Source organism: Rhinatrema bivittatum, chromosome 9 (genome assembly GCF_901001135.1).
Source record: "Rhinatrema bivittatum chromosome 9, aRhiBiv1.1, whole genome shotgun sequence".
Lineage (NCBI taxonomy): Eukaryota > Metazoa > Chordata > Amphibia > Gymnophiona > Rhinatrematidae > Rhinatrema > Rhinatrema bivittatum.
In genome coordinates, this window is record NC_042623.1 from 213,538,030 (window position 1) to 213,565,272 (window position 27,243).

Below are 27,243 nucleotides of genomic sequence, written 5' to 3' on the forward strand. Positions count from 1 at the left end.
TGAAACGTGCTGCCAAAAGAGATCAAAGAGGAGCAAAAACTATTGAATTTTAGGAAGCTGGTCAAGACTTATCTGTTTCAAAGAGCCTTTTCCTGAGCAATGTATAACTGTTGACTAAATATTAGAGGCAACCTATTATGTTTCATCTGTTGTGTTTTATTGAAGGTGATTTTGTCTTTGATTGTTTAATATTTTGCTGTTTTAATGTCAGGTATGAATTTTATTGTATTTTATATTGTTTTATGTTTTATCACAATTTGAGTGAACATGTAAGCTGCTTGGAAACATAGACAAGCAGTATATAAGTTAGTAAAATAAATAAACAAATAAAATGTACGTGATAGGCCAGAATTCAATTGGCATAAATCACGAACATGGGTTTCATGCAGCTCAGCTCTGCCTCAGGTAGGGTGACCAACTGCCCGGTTTTGAACCGGATAGTCCGGTTTTCCCCTCAGTTGTACAGTGTCCGGTTACACTGAGTAACCAGACACTGTAAAATTTGGTCGAGACAGGCAGCAGAGTTAGAAAATGGTGGCCAGACTGGGGACCAATCAGATTACTTTGCTTCTGGCTACTGCACCAATCGGCTGGCTGGACTCATGCATCGGAAAAGGGTGGTGCACACAGGGTCCATGGCCCCGCCTGTCCCACCAGTTAGAGAACTGCTGTGAGTGAATGATTGACAAGGTGAGCTTTTATGCTCCCATTCCTGCAACTTACTCGCAACAGAAGTTACATCAAGATGTAATTTCCTCTGCAAGCATGATAAAAAAAAAATCCAACAGTTCTTGTTTTTGCCCATTTTGCCTGTGCTTCTGCTGCTAGTAAGTCTCAGTCTTCTCTGATTTTTGTGGCCACTGTGCTATGTCCTGCATGCACACTGTGCACCATGGGAACTGCTGCCTTAGTTTTGCTGCTGCTGCTGTGTGTGGGACTCGGCAGGACTTGCTGCAGTCGTCATGTGGGGTCTGCTGCTATCTGGCTCAGCACTACCACGTGGTGCACCTGTCTCCAGTCCAGACCCGCAAACCAGGACCACCAGGTCACGTGGGGGTCAGGTCAGGACTTGCTGCCTTCTGTCTTCAATCCAAGCTGGACTTGCAACCTCCAGGACAGGGACCACAGTTATGGAAAATTGTGGATGGATGGATGGGAGGACTACGAGAGCTGGTGTCTGGGGGAGCAAAGCAGGAGCAACGAGTAGGGTGGGGTGGGAGCATTAGAGAGAGAGCAAGAGGACTGAAGGGGGGTAGTGAGGTGAAAATAAAATAGGGGAAAGTAGGAGGGAGGCTGAACAGAAGAGGGGGAAGAGGCAGAAGACAGAGAAAATGGGGACTAAATGGGGATGATAGGGGAATTAGGCAGGTGCTGCAATGGGGGTGAGAGGAGAGAAGGATTTTGCTAAAGGTGGAAGAAACTGTTGGGGGGGGAGGGACTTTTCTCCCCCCCCCTCCCGCCAGCCTCCTCCTCTCTTCCCATCCTCTTCTGTCTCCTCCTATCCCCACTGCCTCTTGCTCACCACCCCCCTGTCCTTTTCTATCAGCCCCTTCTCACCTGCCACCAGCCATTTCCCCTTGCTACCTGTGCTCATCTCTCTTGCCATCTCCTTTCAGCCCTTTCTCTTCCCCCTATTTCCACCACCCTCTCACGTATGCCCAGATGAGGCACATTGGAGATAGCACCTCAGGCCTGGATGGTTGTATGCCCTGGCTCCTCTTTCCACCCCTTTCTGCCATACACCTCCCTACTAGCAGCATTTACTGTGCCCCATCATTTTGCCAAGGGCCAGTACTACAACATCACAAATATTCCAGAAAAATTCCCCATCTCAAGCAACACACACACACACTCACACTCACACCCTCACACCCTTGAGCAATTCCAACCCCCACTCAGAATGCAACCTGTAGCTCACCCTCCCCATCAGGAGCAAGCCATTCCCTCCTCAGTCTGTCGGTCAGCATTCCCATTCCTTAAACTGGCCCTAATTTATCATGTGCATGAGAACAAATGTGTGTTAAGAGGTCTCCAAACTTTATCCTCAAGAGCTGCAATTCAGTCAGGTTTTTAGGATTTCCACAATGAATTCGCATGAGGTCAATTGTATACAGTGGTGGCAGACTGCATGCATATTCATTGTGGCAATCCTAGAAACCTGACTGGATAGAGGCTCTTGTGAGTTTGGGTACTCCTGTTTTAGAGTGTGTGTGTGTGTGTGTGTGTGTGTGTGTGTATAGAAAGAGAGAAGTCCATGCGTGCTGTCCATCCTCAATAATTACATAGTCTCTAGAATCCAGAATTCACAGGTATGGGGTGTGGGGAATTCTTAATTATTCGTTTTAATTATTGGGTGTTAATTGATATATTTGCTATTTTGAAAAATGTTATTGCTGTTGAAAAACTTTTTAAAATTTATCAATTGGATATTCAATTAATAAATTGTGTTGAAATAATTTTTTTTATTAGTATGGTTTTATTCTTATGATGTATTATGATGTATTGATTTTATTTTATGCAAATGAGAGGAAGGGGAGGGGTGCCACCTTCTCAGGCTTTGAGTGTCCAGTCCTGGTCCGTGGGAAAAGTTGGTAACCCTAGCCTCAGGGCCTTTCAGTTTATGCCTGTTTTATAGTACATGCACATGTTTAAATCAGCTCATGCAGTGCTAAATAACTTCTGCCCTATACTGTTCTTTACTTCCATATTTTAAGTCATGAAAGCAAGTTTGTGTAGTCCAGAAAAGGTTAATTGTAGATAAACTACTTTTTGCAATCTTTTAACACCAGTTTTCAAGTTTCAGCTTGTTACAGCCGCTCCTTCCCATACTAAAAAAAAATGGAACTGTAACATGCTGGTAAGAACAATTTGTTAGAACTGTAAAGCTGTGTTGTAATAATCGGCAAAAAATCCACTGACGCAGATAATTTTAATGTAAATTAGCTTTTTTTTTTCTAACTAGCGCATGCGGGCTCATTTGTATGCCAGTGAGTATGATGTTCAGCAATTAACCTTCGGCGATGCTAAGTAACTCCCGGTTTACATGAAAATTGCAACGTCAGAGCAGTGGTGTAATAGGAAGTGAGCCTGGCAGCACCGCACAAGTTATGTTGTGAATGAGCATCTGTTGAAACTGATACGTAAACCTGTTTCTGCTTAATATACAGAAAGGAGACACCTAGGATGAAGGAGAAAGGGGGGTAGAATGAGGGAAGAGGATGATGGATGCATGGAAGAGTGACCCAGTGGAGGTGCTGGAGACAAGGACAGCATCTGAATTCAAGAAAGCATGGGACAAGCACAGGAAATCTCTGAGGGATTGTAGAACCGAGCAGTTGTGAGAATGGGCAGACTATAGATAGGCTTTTTCTGCTCTCGTGTTTCTTTTTAATTATTAGCAGTACAAATATGTAGTGCGTACAGTGCAGTATGTTTTTCTACAGTAAATCTAATACATAACTGGATTGCAGGGGCCCTCAAAGGCCACAACCCATTTGGGGTTTCAGGATTGCTGCAATGAATATACATGAGATCTGTCTGCCTGCACTGCTTCCATTATTTGCAATTTTATTTATTTGTTTAGACCTCATGCTAATTCATTGCAGAAATCTTGAAATCCCGACTGGATTGCGGCCCCTCAAGGGCCACGTTTGGAGACCTTTGGTCTACAGGCTCACGGAGATTCTTCCTCTATGCCTCTTATGTGTTTTGCCTGTTAGCTGCCCTTAGATTTGCAAACTCTAGTTTCACTTTAACATTATTTCCCTGTTTTGCTAATGACTAAGGAAGTAATTTTCAAAAGGATTTACACATGCAAATGTAACACATTATTGTGGCAATTTTCAAAAGCCATATACCTATGTAAAGTGCACAGAAGAACTTTTCCCACGCGGCTCCCTCCGCCTCGTTGAGCCTCCTCCGACCGGCAGCTGAGCTCCGCCCACCGTACTCCCGACCAATCGGAGTTCCTCTTCTTCAGACAGCCAATCAGGCTGTCCCGACCGGCCCATAAAAAACTGCTCCTACAGGCGCCGTGCACCGTGCGTCGCGCGCCGAAGGGGCGCACAAAGGGAAGGTGCGTGACAAAGGGGCCTGCCCCTTTGTGCGCCCCTTTGTGCGCCCCTTAGTGCAGACCTGAGTGCAGACGTCTGGAATATCACCATCCATCCTACTATCGCAACAATCCGACATTTGCAGTAAGTACAGAAAAACTCTGACCAACCCGTACTACTGCATGCCCTCCACAAGCAAAATTATATTTATACCTCCATCAACTCTAATCAGCACGTACACCCCAGGGACATCACTTTACTATTCTAACACCACTTCAAAGAAACACATCAAATTCACGCCTAGATAACCTACACTAAACTACTCACAATACCAAACATGACTGTATCATCCATCCCCATCATCTACAATGCCAAGAAATTCACAACAAAAAAACAAGCTACACCACACTCCTTACAAAAAAGACTCATTCCCATCATCATCTCACCCTTAAACCAACTACTTGGCCTCTCACTCTTCACCTTATCACTGTTGAACGCACAATCTCTGACTAAGAAAACTCACATCCTACATGACTACCTTCTGGAAACAAACACGGACCTATTTGCAGTCACCGAAACTTGGTTAAAACCAGAAGACATCGCTACTATCAACCAACTCCCTACGCACACGTATAACATATTCTCCATTCCTAGACCCAAAAAAAGAGGAGGCGGTCTCCTCCTTGCAGCAAAAAAAACTCTAGGAATGGAGCTAAAAACTACAGTATCCTCACACTCCCTAGAATTCGCAGTTTTTAAAGCCGCCCACCTACAAATAGGTCTCATATACGCTACCCCAGGATACCTAGAAAATGATCCTTCACCTCTAATAGAAAATATAACTAAGCACATCAATACCGACAATCCAGCGATACTCCTGGGGGACTTTAATCTTCACGTGGATGTAAATCCTCACTCAACGAGCTGTGAAACATTCCTAAATGCACTAAACTTCATGGGTTTCAAACAACTAATCAAAGAACCTACCCACAAAGCAGGTCATACGCTGGACCTCATTTTCATAAACCAAGATCTCTCTCCATCCTCCAACCCCACATGCCTCACAGTTCCCTGGTCAGACCATAAGCTGATCAACACTGTACTAAAAATAAACCTACCTACTCCCCCAAAAAAACAAAATAACACTATCCAATTCAGGAAAATATGCAGCCAGGAGACAATCAACAACAAGCTAACCACTGAACTTAACAAGCTGGACCTCACAAACGCGGACTCAGCCATATTATCCTGGAACAACATCACCAGAAAAGTGGCCAATTCTTCATGCCCTATTATCACCAAAGCCACCCAAGCAAATAAAGACAATAGAAAACCCTGGTACACACCAAAGTTAAAATCTATAAAACAGGAGCTCAGAAAAAAAGAAGTACTTTGGCGTAAAAACCCAACATCTCCTAACCTCACGACATTCAAATCCACGATGCACCTATACAGAACATCCATCCTCCAAGCAAAAAAAGATTTTTACTCACAAAAAATTTACCATTTCATCTTTGACCCCAAAGCGCTTTTTTCACTGGTCTCTTCTCTCACGAAACCTCCATCAACAGCCATACCAGATGATAAAGCGGCAAGCAAAGCAGGAGAACTCGCAACTTACTTCAAGAATAAGATCCCTAACCTACTAGCGCAGCACAAGAACAACAACAATTCTACGCTAGACACACCACAGATTACCTGCCCATCACAAAAGACATGCCTGAGCGAATTCGAAACCACCTCCTCCTTAGAGATAGAAAACATCCTAAAAAAAATCAAACCTTCCTCACATCCTCAAGATACCATTCCCATCAACCTCCTCATTTCATGCGCCAAAACCATATCCAAACACATTGCACAAATCATCAATTGCTCCCTATCTCAAGGACTAGTTCCCGACTCTCTCAAAATGGCAATCATAAAGCCACTCCTAAAAAAACCTAATCTTTCACCGGATATACCAGCAAACTTTCGCCCAATAGCAAATCTACCATTCATCGCTAAAATATTAGAACGAGTAGCAAATAAACAACTCACAGAATACCTTAACAACAACAGCATTCTCTCTCCAACCCAGTTTGGTTTCCGCCAATCCAGAAGCACAGAAACCTTCCTAATCTCCTTAACGGATTCCATCTTACTGAATCTTGAAAAAAGATGTCCCTGTCTACTCATCCTCCTAGACCTATCAGCAGCATTTGATACGGTCAATCATAACTCATTAATAGATCGTCTTTCAGACATTGGAATTAGAGATACAGCTCTCAACTGGTTTAAATCGTTCCTTAAGAATAGACAATACAAAGTCAAGGTCAACAAGGAAGAATCGCAACCAGTTGCTTGCGACTTGGGAGTCCCACAGGGATCGTCACTCTCACCAACCTTATTCAATATCTACCTCCTCCCACTTTGCCAACTCCTTGTCAACCTAAATCTCATACACTACCTATACGCAGATGATGTACAGATTCTAATCCCAATCACTGAATCTCTACAAAAAACTCTGGACTTCTGGAATACATGCCTACAAGCCATCAACAACTTACTCGCAAGCCTAAATCTTATTCTTAATCAAAACAAAACTGAATACCTAATCATTTCTCAAGATGGAACATACTCACTTCCCAGCACCAACCTCATTCCTCAACTAACTTTTTCACCACAAGTCAGAAATCTTGGAGTCATCCTTGACAACCAAATGAATTACAGAGCTCTCATCAACAATATAGTAAAGGATGGATTCTTCAAATTACAAGTCTTAAAAAGACTTAGACCACTCCTCCATCTCCACGACTTCCGACTGGTTCTACAAGCAATCATTCTCACGAAAATAGATTATTGCAACGCTCTTCTAGTGGGCCTCCCCGCAAACACCTTAAAACCATTACAGATGTTGCAAAACGCTTCGGCAAGGATTCTAACCAAGACTAACAAAAGAGACCACATCTCACCAATCTTAAAAAACCTACATTGGCTGCCCGTCAATTTCAGAATACGCTTCAAAGTGCTCTCAACAATACACAAAGCACTACATAACCTAACACCACTCGAGCTCAAAATCCCTTTACAACTCCACACATCTACTAGACCAGTGAGACAAGCCTACAGAAACAACCTCCAGACTCCACCAATGAAATCAACGTTAAGCAAAAGAGCATTCTCCACAGCTGGTCCCAAACTCTGGAATAGTCTCCCATCAGAACTCAAATCAGTACAATGCCCCATTATTTTAAAAAAAAAACTTAAGACGTGGCTCTTCCATCAAGCTTTTCCATAACATCAGCCTGCTGAATAATATCTGCCAAGGACCCCTCTAGGTTATTCTCATTCATCCTACAAGAGAGCTATATAAGAACCTCAATTTATTTTTAACAACCAACAAGAGAATTACACAAGAACTATCCAAGTTCAGCTCTGGAACTTCTTTGAAACCCCAAAGAATACCTCAAAAATTCCACAAGGAATACCAAAAGAATTCTTCTAACAATCTTCAACTCCTTGGCAGTCCAAAACCCAATACCCACCCTCTTGACAGTCCCACGCCATTGTTTAGTGCCTCTACCCACCTTTAGGCTTTGTATATAGTACTTTTTATGTTATCAACCCACATATTATTTCCAAGTTATTTTCTTCCTGTTCCTTGTAAGACATTTACTTGTCACTGTTGTTATTGTTCAAAATGTAAACCGAATTGATCAGTAATTCTGTTACTGGAAAATCGGTATAGAAAAGTTCTAAATAAATAAATAAATATATGGTAAATCCTATGGCCAATTCAATGGCATATATTGTAGCAATTTTCAAAAGCCTACTTGGGTAAAGTGCATTTGTACGTGTAAAACCCAGCATTAGGCCCAAATGCTTTTGAAAATCTAGACAGTTATGAGTTATTAGTAAATTGCTTGACTTTAATTGCTGCTGTTTCTTGAAATCATTGCAAGAATTCATGACACTGGAATCCTAATCTTAGGCTGGACTGACGAGAGAGTTTAATTTTTTGGTCACATTTTACACATTTAGTCACTTACTTTTACAAAAAGAAAGAGAAGTTTGTTCTTTAAGAGTGTTGAACTGTTTGCCATTTTATCCTTGAGGGAGTAGCCAGGGGGTGGGTAAACTTTTGCCTGAGTTCCACGTTGGTCCCCTGTGGAGATTTGAAGAGCCAGTTACCCCATCTCCCTCTCGGTCACAGATGGGGAGGGGAGGGTTGTGCTTGAAAACTCTCGCCGCCTTCTACCTCCCACCCCAGTCTCACATTGGCATGGATTAGCGGGGTGGGGAAAGCAAAAACTCTTTCCCTTTCTTCCCCCACAAATGCATGCTCTCGCGCCTTTTCTTTTCGCGCGCGCACATGCACTTTATCCCTCCCAGGGCCAATCCCAACACTTGCCCCTTCCTGCCTGTAGGTCCAACCGCAGCAGTCTCAACTTTCTCACCTTTTCAACTATGGCTGCTACTGGATGTTTCAGCTGCAGCTGCCGCCTCCTGGCTGATATGCCATTGCCTCCTTTTGCTTCTGGCTTGCACAGACTGTTGCCTCTCCCTCCTTCGATCACCAAAAGGAGGACACCAAGCTTCCATGTGCTGAATGTAGCCTGCAGGCTGTAGTTTGCTCCCCACTGAACAAAATGAGGTGTAATCCAAGAAAGCTGAAGGAATGGTCAAGTGTTTGTCCGTTATGATTTGATGCAAAGAAATGCATAATCTTGCATTTTGGGTGGCAGAAATCTGAGGGAGTAGTGCACAATGGGGGGTGGGGGGGAGGTGGGAAAAATGATGTTCATTAGTTAGGTGAGCTTATGATGACCTCCAGGTAGTGAAAAAGTGGCCAGAGCTAGAAGTTATGCTTCTCCCTATGCATCCTAGCATCCCAGTAGAAAAAAAAAGAGCGAAAAGCTCAATACAGTGAGATGTTACCTAGAAAATTGTCATTTTCTGTGAAAGGATATGGACAGAGTGGAAATGACCTAGAGAGAAGTTACCAAAATAGTGCACGGTCGACACCAAAAGCCATTGAAGATGGGCATAAGGCCCTCAATATGTAAACCCTGGAGGAAATGAACTGAGATTATGAGAGACATTCATCAGGAAATATTTCTTCACAGAAATAACATATGCACACGGATGCAGGGAACAGTCTTTATCTGGCTATTTTTGATGGAGACAAAAACAGGAACAGAATTCAAGAAAGCCTGGGTTAAGCACAGAGGGGATCAAGATTCAGATGGTTTGTCCGGCTAAGTTTGGGTCTTAGTCGGATAAACCATGGGTTTTAAAATTTCCCACTGCTCTGAATGCCTGTTTATCTGGCTAAACAGCTAACTGTTTAGCCAGATAAAAATTAGCAGGATGAGTTGGAAGCATTCCAGGGTGGAGTTAAGTTAGCCAGACAATTTGTCCATCTCACTGAAATATTCAGAGTTATCCAGATAACTTATCTGGCTAAGTCTAGTCATGACTGAGAGCTGTCCTAAAGTTAGCTGGATAATTTTGTCTGACTAACTAGGACTTTATCCGCTAGATTCGGTGGCATACCTAATAGGAAGCGCTCTACTAAGCATCCATGACCATTCGCCTGGCTGACTTTTGCTGAATAAATTGTCTGTTTGCTGCACTGTTTACTGCACTGCTGCACATTGACCTCAGAAGTGAGGAAAACCGAAAGATTGTTTAAAACGCCAATGAAAGGATATGCAGCAAAGGTCAGATGAAGGGACACTATATAAATACTTTGGATTTAAATAATACTGAATTGACTCCTTTCCACTGTCCATACAAAGGCCTCTGCTTTGCTGACGTAAGCTTCGTCGGGGGAATGTATCTCAGCACAGCCTTTCCTGCATCAGCAGCATGATGTATTTATGGCGCCTCTGTATTATGGGAGCACAGTTGTATTTCCCGAGTTGCTTATTACACTTTATATGGTAGCTTCTTGACTCAATAGCCCAACATTTATTTAGTAGCATGCATTCAAACACTCAACTGATTATTCACGCTTGTTCACTTAGCAATGCGATGGAACTCGTTCATTCATAGAAACCTTTAGAACACCATTTTGGTTTAAGTGGATCTTCAGCAAAAGAAATGTTTAAATCACTAATACTGCATTCTAACTATTCCAGTGATTGATATATAGTCCTGCGTTAATGTTTTAAGGTTCAGTAATATGTCTAATATACGATTTTTTCTGTGCATTAATATAAATGGTAGATGAGTAAGAAGCACAATATATACAATTTTTCAGGATTGTTTTTATGGTCGGAGTGAATGGGTAGTGATTGACAGGGTATGTATGTGTGTGTGTTTACATGGTGATAGGTGGTTCTTTTTCTCAGGTAGTTTTTTACACCTTGATTAAAAATCTGCCCAAAACTGGTGAATTGAGCCGTTTCAGAAGTGTATCTAATTGGTGTGTAAGGTAAGCTGTTGGGGTGAATGTGAGATGGTGTGTATGAAGGGTTTTGGGCAGATTTTTAATCAAGGTGTTTTTTGGTTTAAAGAGGATTTAGTGGTATGTGGAGATTTGGCGAGAATTCATCCCTGAAGAAGCCTGTGGTTTTCAGGTGAAACAAGGATCGCTTGTTGGAGGAGTCCAGTGGACAGTGCTGAATCGTCATTTGGACGCTGGAGGTTAAACAAACTTTTTATTGGAAAGGTTAAGCCTTTCAGTGATGATATATATTGTAGATCCAGCTGTCCATAAGCATTTTTGGAGAATGTGATTTATTTGATTATTTCTTCGTTGAGATCAATTGAAGTATTTGCACATGGTATTGTTTACCTTTGGGTGGGATTCATTGTACTGTATGTCCATATACATTTCTGATGAATATATAATCGAATATGTGTGCATATTAAGCAATATAAAGTTTTTATTGTTATGACTGAATGGTGTGAATGTGTTGTATGTTGAGCTAGATAGTATTTTCTGTCTAGTTAGGATTTTTATTGTGTGGTCTCATGAAAAATAAAAAAATGTTTTCACAGATTTGTGTTTGATGTGATATAAGCTATCTCACTTACAAACAGGCTCAATCACACACATGCCCTCTCTCACAGCCACAAGCCAGCCAAAAACATGCTCCATCTCTCTTGTACACACACATTGACACACAGAAGCACTCTCCCTGTCTCACATACACATTACACTCTCACAGAAGCACCTTGCTTTCAGACTTGCAGCATTTTTCACTTTTACTAAAAGTGAAAGTGATGATCCCAACCATTAAATAAGAAAACCACATTCCTATCAGAAGGCGAAATGACACCCTTCCTTCAGGTTCTGTCCTCCCAAGGGACAGCCATCACACCATACAGCTTATCTTGTTTTACGCTTTCAGGCAATAAAGCAAGTGTCTTTCTTCAAACTATCAGTGGGAGATATGGAACTGAAAGACATCCTTAGTCAACTTCCCTTTTAAATGGGAAGATTCCAGTCTTAGTCATTTAAAAATATACATTTTCTAAAGGCTTAAAAAAAATAGCAAAACCATTTCAGATTGGAACTATTCTAGTCTTCATGCTTAAATTATGCTTAAAAAAAATAGCAGTTAATGGACTTCTCCTCCAAGAACTTATCCAAACCTTTTTTGAACCCGGCTACACTAACTGCACTAACCACATCCTCTGGCAACAAATTCCAGAGCTTAATTGTGTGTTGAGTAAAAAATAATTTTCTCCGATTAGTCTTAAATGTGCTACTTGCTAACTTCATGGAATGCCCCCTAGTCCTTCTATCATCCGAAAGTGTAAATAACCGATTCACATCTACTACGGTGTGAGTAGTGTGTGGTTCTATGGGAGAGTGAGTGGATAAGGATGAATAGGTGTGCAGGAGGGATTTGACTGTTGTAACAGGTTTTGCACAGATGTGCAAGTGGAGTTAGGGCGCATGAATGGGTGATATGTGATAGTGGTGTGAGTACTGTGAGGGGCAGAGTAGGTGGTGTGAAGGAATGAGTGGGCTTGGGTGGATGTGAGGGTGAGTGCTGACTGTTTCCAGTAGTGTCGGTGCCTATGGTAGGGAGTATGTGGGTGGGGATGTGTGCAGGCCCGGTACAACCGGGTATGCATACCATGCATTTGCACGGGGCAGCACATCTGGGGGGCGGTGGCCCTGCGGCTGAAGGGAGAGGTCTGTGTTTATTTGCGTGTGCGCACCAAGGCACACACCACTTCTACCCTCCCCCCCACCAAGCAGGAAGGCCAGTGGACCATAGTGGAGCTCATCCCACCATGGCCCGAAGACAGTAGGAAGCATGTGGGGCCATGGTGGAGCTCATCCCACCACAGCCGGATGACAACAAGAGGTCCACAGGGCTGAGGTGGAGCTCATCCCACCACAGCCTGATGACAACAGGAGGCCCTGTATGTATGTGTGAGCTTGTACGTGTGTGTCTGTGTGAGAGCCTGTGTGTGTGTGAGCACATGTGTGTTTGTTTGAGAACCTATGTGTGTGTGTGAGAGCCTGTGTGCTTGTGTGTGTGTTTGTGAATGTTTGTGTGCCTGTGAGAGCCTATGTGTCACAGGCACACACACACACACACACACATATATAATGTATCTGTGAGGGAGAAGGAGCCTGTGTATGTGAGAGAGAGAGAGTGTATCAGAGAATTAATGTTATTGTGCATATGTGAGAGGGAAAATAAAATTTGTATGGCCCTATCTCCCCCAATCCACGATGTTCTCAGGATGACTGGAAATCAAAAGATCCCTCGTATGGAGAGCAGGAGATTTTTAAATCCTTGGTAGTTTTTAATTATTGGGTGTAATTTGATAATTCTGCTCTTTTGAAATATTTACATTTTTTGGGGGGAAATAGAACATTTTTTTCATTATTGGATTTTTTATTTGTCAGATGTTTTCAAATATTTTCTTGGTGTTTGGGAAATTTTGTATATTCTATTCATTAACTGAAATATTCTTTTTATGAATATGATTTTACTATTATGATGATTTATATTTCCTTATTTTATTAATGTTTTATGAAGAATGATAATGTTTCTCTTTTTCCATTGTTGCTCTACATATAGAGGCTGGCTTGTTGTGGGTTCCAGTTCAGCTCTTCTCAGCACGTTTCTGTTTATACTTTCTGTTTTCTTTATTTAGTATTTGGTGAGGGTCTCTCTGTGTTCTGCATATGTGACCGAGGTGAGGGGGTGTGGGCGTGCTAGAGAGCTGGGCTTTATTTGATGGGCTGGGACAGAGACTGAATGAATCGTGGTGGTGGGGGGTAGCACAGTAATTGTTCACACGGGGCAGCAAAAAACCTAGCACCGACCCTGGATGTGTGTGAGGGTGTGGTTTTATGGTGTGAGTCATGAGGAGAAATAGGCTTGCAGGGCAGCGGCAGAGTGTTGCCACTGGGTGTGCTTGGTTGTATAGAGATGTGAGGTGCATTGTGGGTGGTGGTGGTGCTGCTGCTGCTGCTGTGAGGGGGTGAGTGGATAGGGATGGATAGGCGTGCAGGAGAGTTGACTGCTGTAACTGGGTTTGCAGAAATGTGCCAGTGGAGTTGTGGGGGCATGTGTGGTGGTGATGAGAGTAGGTAGTGTGAATGGGTGAGTGGTGTAGGTGACTGCGGTTAGAGATGTGTGGAGAGTGTGCGTGGGTGGGGGATGTATGTGAAGGTATGGCTTTTTTGGGGTGTGTGTGGGGGTGGGGAGGTATGAGTTGGCAAGGTGTGGAAGCGGCAGAGTGTTGTGACAGGGTTTGCAGTGATGTGGGGTAGACATATGGGTTGTTTGGTGGTGGTGTGTGGCGGAGTGAGTGTTGTGAGTGGCTTTGGGGATGGTGCATCTAGTGTGTCTGTTGGGAGGTTGCATGTGGGTGGGGGTTTGGAGAGAGGTGCCTCAGGATTTTCTTTTTGTAGGAGTGGATGGTGACCATGCTGTGAGTTGATGTTTGAGGGGGTGAATGGTGCACCCAAAACATGTTTGCGTGATGGGTTGCATATATTAGGGGTGTGTAGAGGACTGGGGGGATGGGGCATGGAATTACATGGCAGCGAGTGCAGGAGTGTGGGCACTCTTTTTTCATTGCACTCTGTCATCCTTCCTACTGTCTGTCTACTTCCTGATCCTTTCCTCCTCCCTCCTGCACACTCTGTCTGCACTTGTCCTGTCTGTTCTCTCCCTTCTGCCTCCCTCTAATCTCTTCTCCTGGGCTGTTTCTCTGCCTGCTGTGTCCTCCCTTCACACTGTCACTGACTTGGGGGATGTTGTAAAGCCCTAGTAGGAGTTTGAATGCTTTGCTGGCTTCCCTTGTGTTGCTGGAGCCTGCTGCAGCATGCAGTTAACCTCCCGTCCAGCAGCTTCTCTAGCTCTCCCACTCAGCATTTTTCTCGTGCTGGGACTTGCTGTCCCATACTATCGGCCGATCTGTGCATGCATTGCAGCAGTGCACACTTCATTGTGCTGAAATGATCACTGGAGCCCCTAATATTCTTAAAATAGAGAGCAACAAATGGCTTGTGATCCACCTCTCATTCATTATACCTAAGACAGGTTTTGCAACATTTTGATTTTCCTTTTGGATGATATTGTAATTATAGTTTTTGATTCAATTATAAGATGGTGACATCTTCCAGAGATGGTTTATAATCATAAACTAAAGGTTTATTTTTAATCAAAGTGAATACTGAATTTTTTCAACTATTAGCAAATCCATGCTATATGTAAATTGTGCTTAAAGGTTGGATCCATACACCCTTTAGTGAAATAAGAAGCCTAAATATGGGCAATAACACTTTTCTCCCAAATAATGGCGCCATAGCTGATTATTCCCATGTTTATTTCTTTATTATAAAATAAAACAATTTTTAGATGCTGTGCACCTAGGAGATGTATAACTCGAAATGGGTTGAATCATCTCAACAGAATTCCGGTACATGCTTGAACACATATGCTTTGGAAACGTTTCTTTTACTTCACAGTGGTTTGACAGAATTAATTGTATAAAGTCTGTGGGTGTCTAGTTATTTTAATGTTCTATAAACAAAATGGTTATTGCCTTGTGAACCACTGTGTTCCATAAACATGCTGGGCTTTGTTTTCAGAAGAATTCCTTGCATCCTTTCTATGTGGCAAAGCTCTTGAAATTAAGATCCATTGGGGCTTTTTTTTTTTTAAAGGACTACTCAGTCTGTGCCTATGGAGAAGGTTTTTGTTTTTTTTTTTAATTCAGTAAGGCTCATTGTGTCTAGGGTTGCCAACTGTCTGGATTTTCTCTGGACAGTGTAGATATTAAGGGTAGTATCTGGAAGGCAAAACGGGAACTAAAATGTCCGGAAATTGTCCAGATTTCAGTCCTCTAAGTGCAAATGGGGAGGGGATTCACCTACCATGTGTCTTCTTTAGCCCAGTGCCAGTGCTGCTTCTCTCTTTCGTGCAGGGCTGTTTGTACTGTGGGGCATTTCAAATAGCTGTCGCTTCCTCTGTGCATCACAGGAGAGGATGAGAGGCTGCGGCATTAGCTGCAGGAGCAGCATCACCTTCATTCTTGTGGTGCAGGCCCAGAAAAAGCAGTGGTGTTGGCCCTCGCCAGTAGGATGAAGGACATACCATTACCAAGGTAGGAGCCGGTTGTAGCAGCTGTGGGACAACATCGGGCTGTAGGACTGAGGAGCAGGTGGCCATGCAGAGTCTGGCTGGCAGGTGCAGGAAGGCCACAAAGTGTCGGGCCTGCAGGGCCGAAGGAAGGCAGAGGAGCAGGAGCTCAAGAGGTAGCAGCCTGCTTGGCTTGCCACCCCAGATTAAAATAAAATCACATTGGGCTGGGCTAAATGATCCTCCCCTCCCCCAGGCTGACAGCAGGAGCAGTCTCATGGTGTGAGCTGAGAGGCTGGCCCTGTGGCAGCGGGAGATGAGGGCCCAGTTAAATGCTGCTCCTGCTGCCGGCCCGGGGAGAGGTTCAGGAGGAAGGCTGCAAGACTTCATGCCATTGGATTGAGAGGAGGGCCTGCCACACAGGAAGAGTTGCTGATGGTGGAGGGAGGAGAGGGAGGAGAAGGGGAAATGAGCCTGTGGGACAGCATCTGGAAGGGGAAGGGGCTGTGAGAAAGGAAAAAGAGCCTGAAGAGGGTAAGAAGGGTATTAGAGCCTGAGGGTGGAAAGCATATTGGGGAGGAGGTGAGAAGGGAAAAGCCTGGGGATGAGAGCATCTGGAGGAAGGGAGTCAGAAGGGGGGGGGGGGAATGTGTCTGGAGGGAGGGGGGCTTTGAGAAGGGTAAAAAGCCTTGGACGGGGTGAGAGAGTATAAGTCTTATAAGAGAGGGTTGAAGAGGGAGTGAGTGAGATGGAAAGATTTAAGGAGGCTGGGAAGGGCTTGGTTGAAAGGCAGTGTAGAGACGGGGTCAGTGGCAGGAGTGTTACTCTTTTCATTTCTCACTTACCACCAGCCTTCCATCTCCCACTGTCACCCTCCTCTCCAGCTCCTTTAATTTACCCTTTTATCTCTCATTTCTTTCTCAGGCTCCTGTTCCTCCTCTTTCACCCACTCCTTAGATCTTCATCTGTATTCACCCTCCCCCAGCCCTCATCTACTTTCCTCTGACTCTCTCTCACCAGCCCCGGTTCCCTCCCTGTCACTCACCTCCCCTGGTATAATCCAGCCCCTTTCTTTTCTTTTGTACCTCCTACCTAGATTCCCATTCCCTCCTGTTTACCTCCTCACTAGTCCCATTTCCAAATTCACCGACTTCACTGACCTATCTCTTCTGTTTTTGTATTTTGCACTTCCTTCACTATTGCACTGCTGTAGTATCTAGCTTCTTGAGGTTTCCATTTCAAGTTTTATCTGCATGTTTCTGTTTCTAATTTGTGGTCCCTTCCTCTATATTAGGTGAGGGTCTGCCCATGTTCTGCATGTAGTTCCTGTGGGGGGGGGGGGGGGCCGGATCTGTAACAATCCAATTTGTTCATTTTCCCTAATAGGAGGTACATTAGTATTCTAGGGCCTGGTGTAATATTTGCTGCTTATTTGTAGGTAGGCTTGTTGCTGTTTGAGTCCTGCGAGTTTTTGTTGTTATGATATATAGTAGGTTTACTTTATAGGTTCTGAGTGTCTTTTTTTTTTTGTATGGTTACAAAATGGCAGTGGAAGGGAGTGTATGTTGCTGTCCTGAGGTGACACTAAAATTTGAGTATATATTTGAGCAGGGACTGTCTTTTTGTATGTTTTTATAGCACTGCCTGTGACGTGTAGTACTATAGAAATGTTAAGTAGCAATAGTAGTAGTGATAAGTTGTAATGGGAAATGTTCTACCTGCATTAATGAGGGAATTTCTGTGGATGTGATGTGTGTTACAGAATTGGAGCTGCAGAGTTTATACTGAGATTCTACACAGATCTGCAGCAATTGGTTGAGTGATGCTATCAAATAATTACAGTGTTAGGTTGCCTGGGTGGCTGAAACTGGCTGGGGGTTTCTTTATGCATAGAAAGCCCTAGTCTTTTATAGCTCATTTACAGGGGTGTGGGGGGGTGGGCATGTTGTGTGGAAATGTTACCTTGACTTGCCCCATTACCTACCTAGCTTTTTATGTATTTATTTTTATTTTTAGCCATGCTGGGTCAGACCAAGGGTCCATCAAGCCTAGCATCCTGTTTCCAACAGAGGCCAAACCTGGCAATTACCCAAACACTAAGAAGATTCCAAGCTACTGATGCAATTAATAGCAGTGGCTATTCCCTAAGTAAACTTGATTAATAGCCGTTAATGGACTTCTCCTCCAAGAACTTATCCAAACCTTTTTTGAACCCAGCTACTCTAATTGCACTAACCACATCCTCTGGCAACAAATTCCAGAGCTTTATTGTGCGTTGAATGAAAAAGTATTTTCTCTGATTAGTCTTAAATGTGCTACTTGCTAACTTCATGGAATGCCCACTGATCCTTCTATTATTCAAAAGTGTAAATAACCGATTCACATCTACTCGTTCAAGCCCTCTCATGATCTTAAAGACCTCTATCATATCCCCCCTCAGCCGTCTCTTCTCCAAGCTCTCTCATTGCTCCCCCCCCCCCAATACTTCTGTATAGAGCAGGACTTCCCAAACTTTTATCCAATGTGACCCCATTTTGGCACTTGAAAATTCACATGACCCCAGAGGATGACCAATACAAATTAGCAGGAATCACTCCTCCTCCTCACCCCTCTCAACCTCTGCATCTCTCACCTCCCCAGCCCATCCCTTCTCTCTCACTTCCTCCAACCCTTTTCACATCTCCCAGTAGATCCTCTGTCACCCACTCCCTTTCTCTTCATCTCCTATTGTCTCCTCCATCTGATCTCCTTTCACCTTTTAGCATCGTTTCCTCCTCTACATCCCTTTTTTCACATCCCCAGTTTTTTACATCCCGCAGTTGATCTTCTGTCATTCCCTCTCTCTCTCTCACTCTCCAGTGCTAATTCCTTTTCATCTTATCCAAACCAAAAAACCCCTCTTGCCTCTCATTCCTTTCTTCAAATATCCCTTTCTCCAAACATCTCACTGGCCAAGGTCAGAGCTAACAGTGGGCAGACTGATGACAGGGGCAGCGTTTTTCTCTTGGTTATGTTCAGTGGTTGGTGGGGAGAGAGGCACAGTGGCAATCCCCACTAGCCCATATACATGCAGTCCTCCCCTTCTCTTCCCGATGTGATCTGCAAGCGACGGCGACATTAGTGATGAAGTCAGCACAGTGCCTGTCAGCTAGAGTAAACTCACAGGCCCTGCTGCAGCCCTGATCCCTCCATGCACAGGCTTCCTGTTACTACAGAACCTATGAGCGCGTGCTGGCTCACAGGTCTCATGCTGACTTCTACTGCTGCTGCTGCTGGGACCTAAAGAGTGCTGTTACATGAGGCACTTGTGACCCCCAGCTGAAGATTTTGTGACCCTCTTTGGGTTCCCACCTCATAGTTTAGGAAGCCCTGGTCTAGAGACATCACTGTGCATGGCCTATTGAAAAAGGAGGAATTCCATCGGCTACATTGTCTGAAAGAGGAGGCTGCTGCGGCAGTCAAAAAAGCAAACAGAATGTTGGGAATTATTAGAAAGGGAATGGTGAATAAAACGGAAGATGTCATAATGCTTCTGTATCGCTCCATGGTGAAACCGCACCTTGAACACTGTGTACAATTCTGGTCGCCGCATCTCAAAAAAGATATTATTGCGATGGAGAAGGTACAGAGAAGGGCGACCAAAATGATAAGAGGAATGGAACAGCTCCCCTATGAGGAAAGACTAAAGAGGGTTAGGACTTTTCAGCTTGGAGAAGAGACGGCTGAGGGGGATAAAATCATGAGAGGTCTAGAACGGGTAGATGTGAATCGGTTATTTACTCTTTCGGATAATAGAAAGACTAGGGGGCACTCCATGAAATTAGCATGTGGCACATTTAAAACTAATCGGAGAAAGTTCTTTTTCACTCAACGCACAATTAAACTCTGGAATTTGTTGCCAGAAGATGTGGTTAGTGCAATTAGTTTAGCTGTGTTTAAAAAAGGATTGGATAAGTTCTTGGAGGAGAAGTCCATTATCTGCTATTTAAGTTGACTTAGATAATAACCACCGCTATTACTAGCAACGGTAACATGGAATAGACTTAGTTTTTGGGTACTTGCAGCCTGGATTGGCCACTGTTGGAAACAGGATGCTGGGCTTGATGGACCCTTGGTCTGACCCAGTATGGCATGTTCTTATATTCTTGTGCTTCCAGAGGGTAGAATGTGTGTGTATGTGGAAGCAGAGTGTGTGTGTGTATGTGGGGGTAGGAGAAGAGTACATGTGTGTGAGGAGGAAGTTTGTGCAGGCAACCACCACCACTGCTCTGTCCTTGCTAATCCTAGACATCCTCAGAGCATCTGGAAATCAAATGTTCCTAGGTATGGAGATTTTTTAATCCTTATTTTAATAATTGGATGTTTGATGTGTCTGTAGTTTTGAAATATTTTATTGGTTTTTGTAAAAGTTCAAAATTTTTATATGAATTTTTAATCATTGGATGTTCTATTCATCAGTCATTTTGAAATATTCATTCTTTTTATTAGTATGATTTTACTGTTGTTAATGTTTTATATTTCTTGATTTTATTTGATGTATTATGAGGAGTGGTGATGTTTCTGTTCTTTCCATTGTTGCATTGCATGCAGAATCTCTGGCTTGTTGCTGTTTCCATTTCAGTTTGTCTGCACATTTCTATGCATACTTTATGGTCTCTTTATTCTGCATGTGTGACAGAGGTGAAGTGTACTTCTAGCATGTAGTTTCTGTGGAGGGATCTGGAGCAGCCTGACTAGTTCTGTTTTTCTAATGGCAGGAGTATTGATGTTTTAGGGCCTGGTTTAATATTTGCAAGTGTTGCTTTTTCATAGGAAGGGTTGCTATTATTTGACTGCTGTTATCACTGTTTTGGTCTGGGAGGTTTACTGTATTGCAATTGTAATTTCTAAGGGCCAAGCCTACACCCAACTTATGTTACAATAGGACTAATACCACATAGGTTCCAAGTGTCTTTTTGCTGGGTTTTCTGGTCGGCACCTCAGCAGGGCATGTAAAACTAACAATCATGTTATTGTTGATTTTTTTTTTTTTTTACCTTGGATTGTATTTTGAATGCCTTTTTTTCATTTAAAAGCTGTTATTGTAAATGCATAATTTTTAACTATGTGGGGAGGGGCACAAGGTTGTAAGGTTCACCTAGGGTGCCTAATAACCTTGCACTAGCCATTGAACAGCCATGAGCTTGCCGGGTTTCCTCTGCTTGGCTTTAAGTAGTATCAGTTTGATGTTTCTGCTAGTCACTGGGGATTTTTAACAATCGCTCGAATTCTGTCCCGGATTTCCCTGGATCCTGTGCTTGTGCCCAAATGAAACTTGTGAAGTTCTAGCAAACACTGCGTTTGTTCTGGGGCTAGCGTGTGGTGATCTCTTTAGCCAGTTGCTCCTGCCGAACTGGATGATGCCCCAGCTGGGGTGGAGGGCTATGGCTGGGGCTGACAGAAGGGTCAGTACTCCAGGATGGGTAAGGAAATGCTTGATACAGCAGATGTTTCTTTGGTTCCTTGGGGTTTTAGTGGTTGTATTTAATGGGCCTTGTATTCTCATTTTATAAATGGAATCTCTGTAGCTTGTGATACTTTATATTGGACCAACAGAGATTATGGTATTTTAAAGTAGATTTAAATTTTCTAAAATAAAAATAATTTAACAATATTTTATTTATTTATTTAATAATTTTTATATACCGACTTTTCATGCGAGCATATCAAATTGGTTTACAGTAGTTAGCAAATATTCATTTAAAAATATTTGCATTTCCAAAGGAAGAAAGGAAGTAGATACATAGTTTCATAATGTAAATAAATAAAATAGTAAACTAAAAATAGTAGGCTAAATAATAATAAATTTTAGACAGTTAGAAATAAGAGTAAGTAAAGATAATAAAAAATATATACATTACCTTGGTATGAGATCATTAGATTGAGATCATTATGTTAACAGCTCTTGGAAGGCTTGTTTAAAAAGCCAAGTTTTAATGCCCTTTTTAAATAATTTGATGTCTGCTTCTAATCGTAATTCCTGTGGAATGGAATTCCATAGTTGGGGTCCAGCAATAGAGTTCTTTCTCTTACATTATTTAGATGTGCAATTTTAAGGGAAGGAATTGGCAACATCCCTGTTCCGGTTGATCTAGTGATTTTTGAAGGGATGTGGAAATGAAGTGATGAAGTTAGCCATTCTATTTTTTCATTGTAGAGGGTTTTATGAATTAGGGACAAGATTTTGTGCTGGGCCCTGTATTTGACCAGTAGCCAGTGGAGTTCTTTTAATATTGGGGTGATATGTTCAGATCTTCTAGTTCCTGTCAAAAGTTTAGCTGCTGAGTTCTGCAGCAGTTGCAATGGTCTTGTGGTATTTGCGGGTAGGCCTAAAAATAGTAAATTGCAGTGGTCTAGTCTTGATAAGACAAGTGTTATGTATGTATTTTAAATTCTTAAAGTTTCAAAGTGTATTCAAAAAAGTTTAAAAATCTCATCCAACCTGAAGAAAATGTGAATTACTTAGTGTACAGTGAGTTATTAGAAAGTTTGTGACACTAATAAATGACTAGTATTTACGATTCTCCCTCAAATCAAATGCATGTGCCCTAAGGGCAGGTGACAGTAACAGTAGTGTGTGGATATGGAAAGAAACTGTCAGCAAAAAGTTTACTTGGTTCCTCTAAGTGTTTGAAATTTTTACAATTGAAAGCTGGCAGCCCTAATTGTGTCCTTATACAGATCTGGAGAAAATTTGTTTAAACACTGCAGACGTCTTCAAAATCAGTTTGTGGAACACTTCAATGAACCTAGAAAAATCAGAAATGTGCATCTGATCATTTTTCTCAAAATCATATGAAGAAATTTGAAGCAGTTTTTGTCAGCTTGCAGATCTGCTTTTAAATTTCTTTCAAATCTTTCCCAAATCTCTAAATAAAATCTGATAGGTTTCCCAGGAAAATCAGAAAATTCTGTTTAATTTGAACCAGAAATCTACCAGATTAAAGTTTGCACATTTCTCTATTTGAGTAATCTTCCACTTGGGGCCTGATTTACCTTCTTGGTATCTAGGCCAGGGCTGAAAAGGAGGTTGCAGGGCAGGGCTGTCCTGAGGATGTGCTACCTATTGTGCAGCCTCTCTGTCAAGTGCTAGTCAGTCTGAGCAGCAACTTCATAAGAACATAAGAAATTGCCATGCTGGATCAGACCAAGGGTCCATCAAGCCCAGCATCCTGTTTCCAACAGAGGCCAAACCAGGCCACAAGAACCTGGCAATTACCCAAACACCAAGAACATCTTATGCTATTGATGCAATTAATAGCAGTGGCTATTTCCTAAGTAAACTTGATTAATAGCCGTTAATGGACTTCTTCTCCAAGAACTTATCCAAACCTTTTTTGAACCCAGCTACACTAACTACACTAACCACATCCTCTGGCAACAAATTCCAGAGCTTAATTGTGCGTTGAGTGAAAAAGAATTTTCTCCAATTTGTCTTAAATGTGCTAACTTCATAGAATGCCCCCTAGTCCTTCTATTATCCGAAAGTGTAAATAACCGATTCACATCTACTCGTTCAAGACCTCTCATGATCTTAAAGACCTCTATCATATCCCCCCTCAGCCGTCTCTTCTCCAAGCTGAACAGCCCTAACCTCTTCAGCCTTTCCTCATAGGGGAGCTGTTCCATCCCCTTTATCATTTTGGTTGCTCTTCTCTGTACCTTCTCTATTGCAATTCAATTCAGACCTGCACACTTAAAGGCTCGGGGTGGGCCTTTGGTAATCCTGTAGTGCTCCAAATGCTGCTGGCCTGCCCCTTCACATTTGGAGGGGTGGGTCTGACAGGATGTTACTATCCACACTGAGTGGTGCTTAGAAGCAATTGCCGCTGGGACTAAGGTACCCCTTTCAGTCTGGCACACCTAGGCAGCTGCATGCCCTGCATAGTGGGAAATCCATCTGCTTCCTACTGTGTGCTAAGACTTTTATATTTAAATGAAAATAGCGTATTAAGCCAAATTAATGTGTCCTAAAATTTGATTCATGCTGTGAATGATAATGAGAGAGGAAAACGTAACTTTGGTAGTCTGTCCAAGATGATATTCTGTCATTCTAGGAAACCTATAGTTCTTATGAAGCACTCCTTTGATTTTTTATTTATATTTTAAAATCCTTACTGTGACAGTTGATGCCTCCTGAATAAAATTTTTATTTAAACATTTCTACTCACCTCATCATAAAATTTGTTTATCTCAAGGTGAGAGAGAACAAAAAAGGTCACATAAAAGTAACAATAACCAAGCATAAAATAATTAAAAAAAAGTTTACAATTACATAACAATTATAAAAATAACATAAGCATCGTAAAAATGTCTAAAATGGCCCACTCACAAAAAATTGGTACTGAAAATTGTGTGTAATGCTGAAGCTTCTGTTCTGCAGCATTTGAGCAGAGTTAGTCCTCAAGGTACTATGATGTGGTGATCCGATTACATGCCAGAACAGTCCCAAGCCCAAACTTGTCTCCTCCATTGTCCTCTCACTATTGGGATATAAAAATATTCACTAAGAAGAAAAAATTAAATTTTCCCTATGGGGAGTGAATGGGAGGCGGTAGAGGATGCCAAAATCACTCCCTGGGGCCTCTGTTTCCCCCCCATTGTAGCAAGTGTCACTTTGCCAGCTCTTCCAATGAGATACCTAGTAAACGTTTCACACAGAATTACTTACAAAACAAGCCAGGATGCTATTCCAGTCTCCACTAGGAGTTGCAGCTGTAAACGTGTACTGTAAAATGAAGTCTCGGAGGCTTAGCTTGACCTCTGCTGAAGCCGGTTGCACTGGGAGCTGGGATCCTGGTCTCAGACACTGTAGAGTCAGCAATGAGAGTGTCATCTGAATTCTCTCCATCAACTTCTCCTAAATTGCATTCATGCTGGTTACTTCCTTTTATACAATGAAGTTTTGTGTCCCTATCATGTAATGTTTTGAAAGTCACTCAATGTCTGCACTGTGTGTGCACGTGTTGGTTCAACAATTTTATTTTAGAATGATGCATAAAGCCCTCAATTCACATTTTAATCATATATTTGGTTTTCCTGAAATTTATAGTAACCTGTGACACTGCATTTGTTTGCATGAAAATACCAGTGCAGTGTCATTTCATGGTCTATGTTTCCTCTATAAGCTTTGTTTCTACTCACATGTGATTGTTAAAGTCCATGTGTAATAAATAGAATTACAGAACTTAATTTATCTCTGGACTGTGGTTTGTTTCAACTTATCTAACAGATAAGTTAAATTTCTAGGTTACATTCTATTTGCATCAATTCTGCAATTTGTTCTTTAACAAAATGCTCATTTTAGTATAATTTTTCATGGCAGTTTTGTAACGATGTCCATCCAATCCAGGTGGGTTGTACTTCTATTTCACACTGTACCTTATGACCATGAAAATCTTTTACACCACAGCAATTATAAAACTGCACTGAGTACAGTGGTCTTGGGGTATACATTTGTGGAATATGAGCAAAAGAACATTAGAATGAAATTAGATGTGATGCTTGTGCATGGTCTACACGGTTGTATGATTAATATGTGTTGCTGGAGTATCCGTTTCCATAGTCGTGCTTATATATCTTCTTCTGGTGACCTTGGCTAGCATTTTTCTGAATGGCTTGCACAGGAAGATGTATATCAGAGGATCCAAGCAAATGTTTGCTGTTGCTATCCACAGCGTGCTTTCTTTAGCAATGAATAACTGGTTTTGCCTCTTGCAGTCAGCCACGCTGCCGGTCTGGCTGAGGGTGTAGGGCACTCTAGTGAAATGAAAGGGGGAAAAACATATGAAAAACACAGCTACAATAATGAATACTCGAAACGTGGTGCTTTTAGTCTTTTGGAAGTTCCTGCTTTTGGATTTTGTGTAGGATTCATACACTTTCTTGGCAATGACCGAGTAGACCAGAACCATGAGAATAAAAACGGTCCAGAAGATAAACTGGCAGATATAATTTACCGCTTCATGCCATTTCAAGCCCAGCTGATTCTTGAGAGAGGCACATTTCTTCACAGATGATGGTGTTGGAGTCTGATTTGATAAAATTATGTTTGGCAGGGAGAGGCTGAACATGAACAACCAGACGAGCATGGAGAGTATTTTCGCAAAGGAAACGTTTTGCAGCCACTTCTTCCCAAATGGTTTGACGATCTTAAGGCATCGATCCAAGCCAATAAGTCCAAGCAGTATTATACTAACATACATAGTCTCATAAAATATAACGGCTGAAAAGCGACATACAAAGGCTTTGAGTTGCCACGGTGCTAACCCTGCGTCGGTTAGAATCTTAAAAGGGAGCAAAAGAGTCATGATGAGATCGGCAACCAGAGTATTCTTTAAATAGACGATAAAAATGGATGTGCTGGGAATTCTGAAGAAAATCCAGACAGATAAACCGTTCAGCGAGATTCCAGCAAAGAACAGGCAGGTGTACAGCGCTGGAAATACTGTCCGTTGAACACTGATGTCTCTCTGGCAGTTTTTGGGGAAGGGGGATGATCCGTTGGAGATGTTGAAAATGTCTGAGCTCATTGTATGAAGGAAATAACTGAAAGATGACGGGGGGGGAAACTTATTACTGATTTTATATATTGTTTTAAAGCATTTAGTCACAGAAATTAAATTTGCTAACGCTATTGGAAAAGTTTCTATACTTTTACAAAAATACACAGTTTGTCTCTGTTTCATTTAACAGTCGTCATGTCTTTTATTTTAAAAATCTGTTTTGAAATGAGAATTAGTAAGAAAGCATGTACTCTTTTAGTGTGAATGTTAAGTTCATGACACTATTTTACAGGAAATCAACCAGAAGGATGTATAAGAACCTTGTCTACGGGATGCAAGATTAAGCTGAGCTGCAAATTGCAAATTGTAGCGCTGGGTTTGAGTGTGTGTGTGGACGGGTCACCGCTGGAAATGTTACCTGTAGTGGGGAGCAGTTTTCAAACCGCCTACCTTGCTGGAAAATTTCCATGCAATTTTTACCCACAGTATTTGTAACAATTGTCATAGGGAAAGTATCTGCGCGCTTTCACGCTGAAACTCGCTGCGGGTGTGGAATATGACAGGCACTGGCGCCTGGCTCTTTCTGCCATCCTCCCATGCATTTTATTCTCCCCCCCCCTCCCGCCCCCTCCCAATGTGGCTAAAACAACATGTGGACTTTTAGCTGCACTGAGGGCAAACCGGTTTTACACGGGTAAAATGCTGGTCACCCCTGGAAATCACTTTGAAAAATGCCCTAAATTGGGAGGGGAAGGGAGAAAAAAACCCTTTTAATCGTCTTTCCTAAAACAATGATTTAATTCAGTATATAGTAATTAAAGTTTACTGGCCCTATAAACATATAATACACTCTAATAAATGGCAGTGCTTTCCTGTTAAAGTATGTATGGCTTACAAATATTAAATACCTAGTTTGCATTTCTGCGCATACCTGGATGGTTGTCAAGATGAGACGTGGTCTTTACTGTTGTCTGCAGAGATGCTTCATCCTCGTTGCAATCTAGTGAGAGTAGCGAAACAGGATTTGTAAGTGTATTAGATGAAACTTGTTTTAATATACTTCCTTATTTGTTTCTCAGGAGGTTTGCATACCATGCT

General features: G+C 42.2%; 2 protein-coding genes across 2 annotated transcripts in view; one reads left to right on the forward strand and one right to left on the reverse strand.

Annotated features, from left to right (window-relative positions):
- The window catches only part of MED12L (mediator complex subunit 12L), a 764,678-nt gene that overhangs the window by 392,786 nt on the left and 344,649 nt on the right, over positions 1–27,243 (forward strand). The window lies entirely within an intron of this gene.
- LOC115098925 (P2Y purinoceptor 13-like) lies at positions 23,841–27,150 on the reverse strand. The gene is made up of 2 exons (XM_029616043.1): positions 27,077–27,150; positions 23,841–26,188 (listed from the first exon to the last, which is right to left on the reverse strand). Exon 2 carries the CDS (start codon positions 26,170–26,172, stop codon positions 25,156–25,158), a length of 1,017 nt encoding a protein of 338 aa, XP_029471903.1. The 5' UTR covers positions 26,173–26,188; positions 27,077–27,150; the 3' UTR covers positions 23,841–25,155.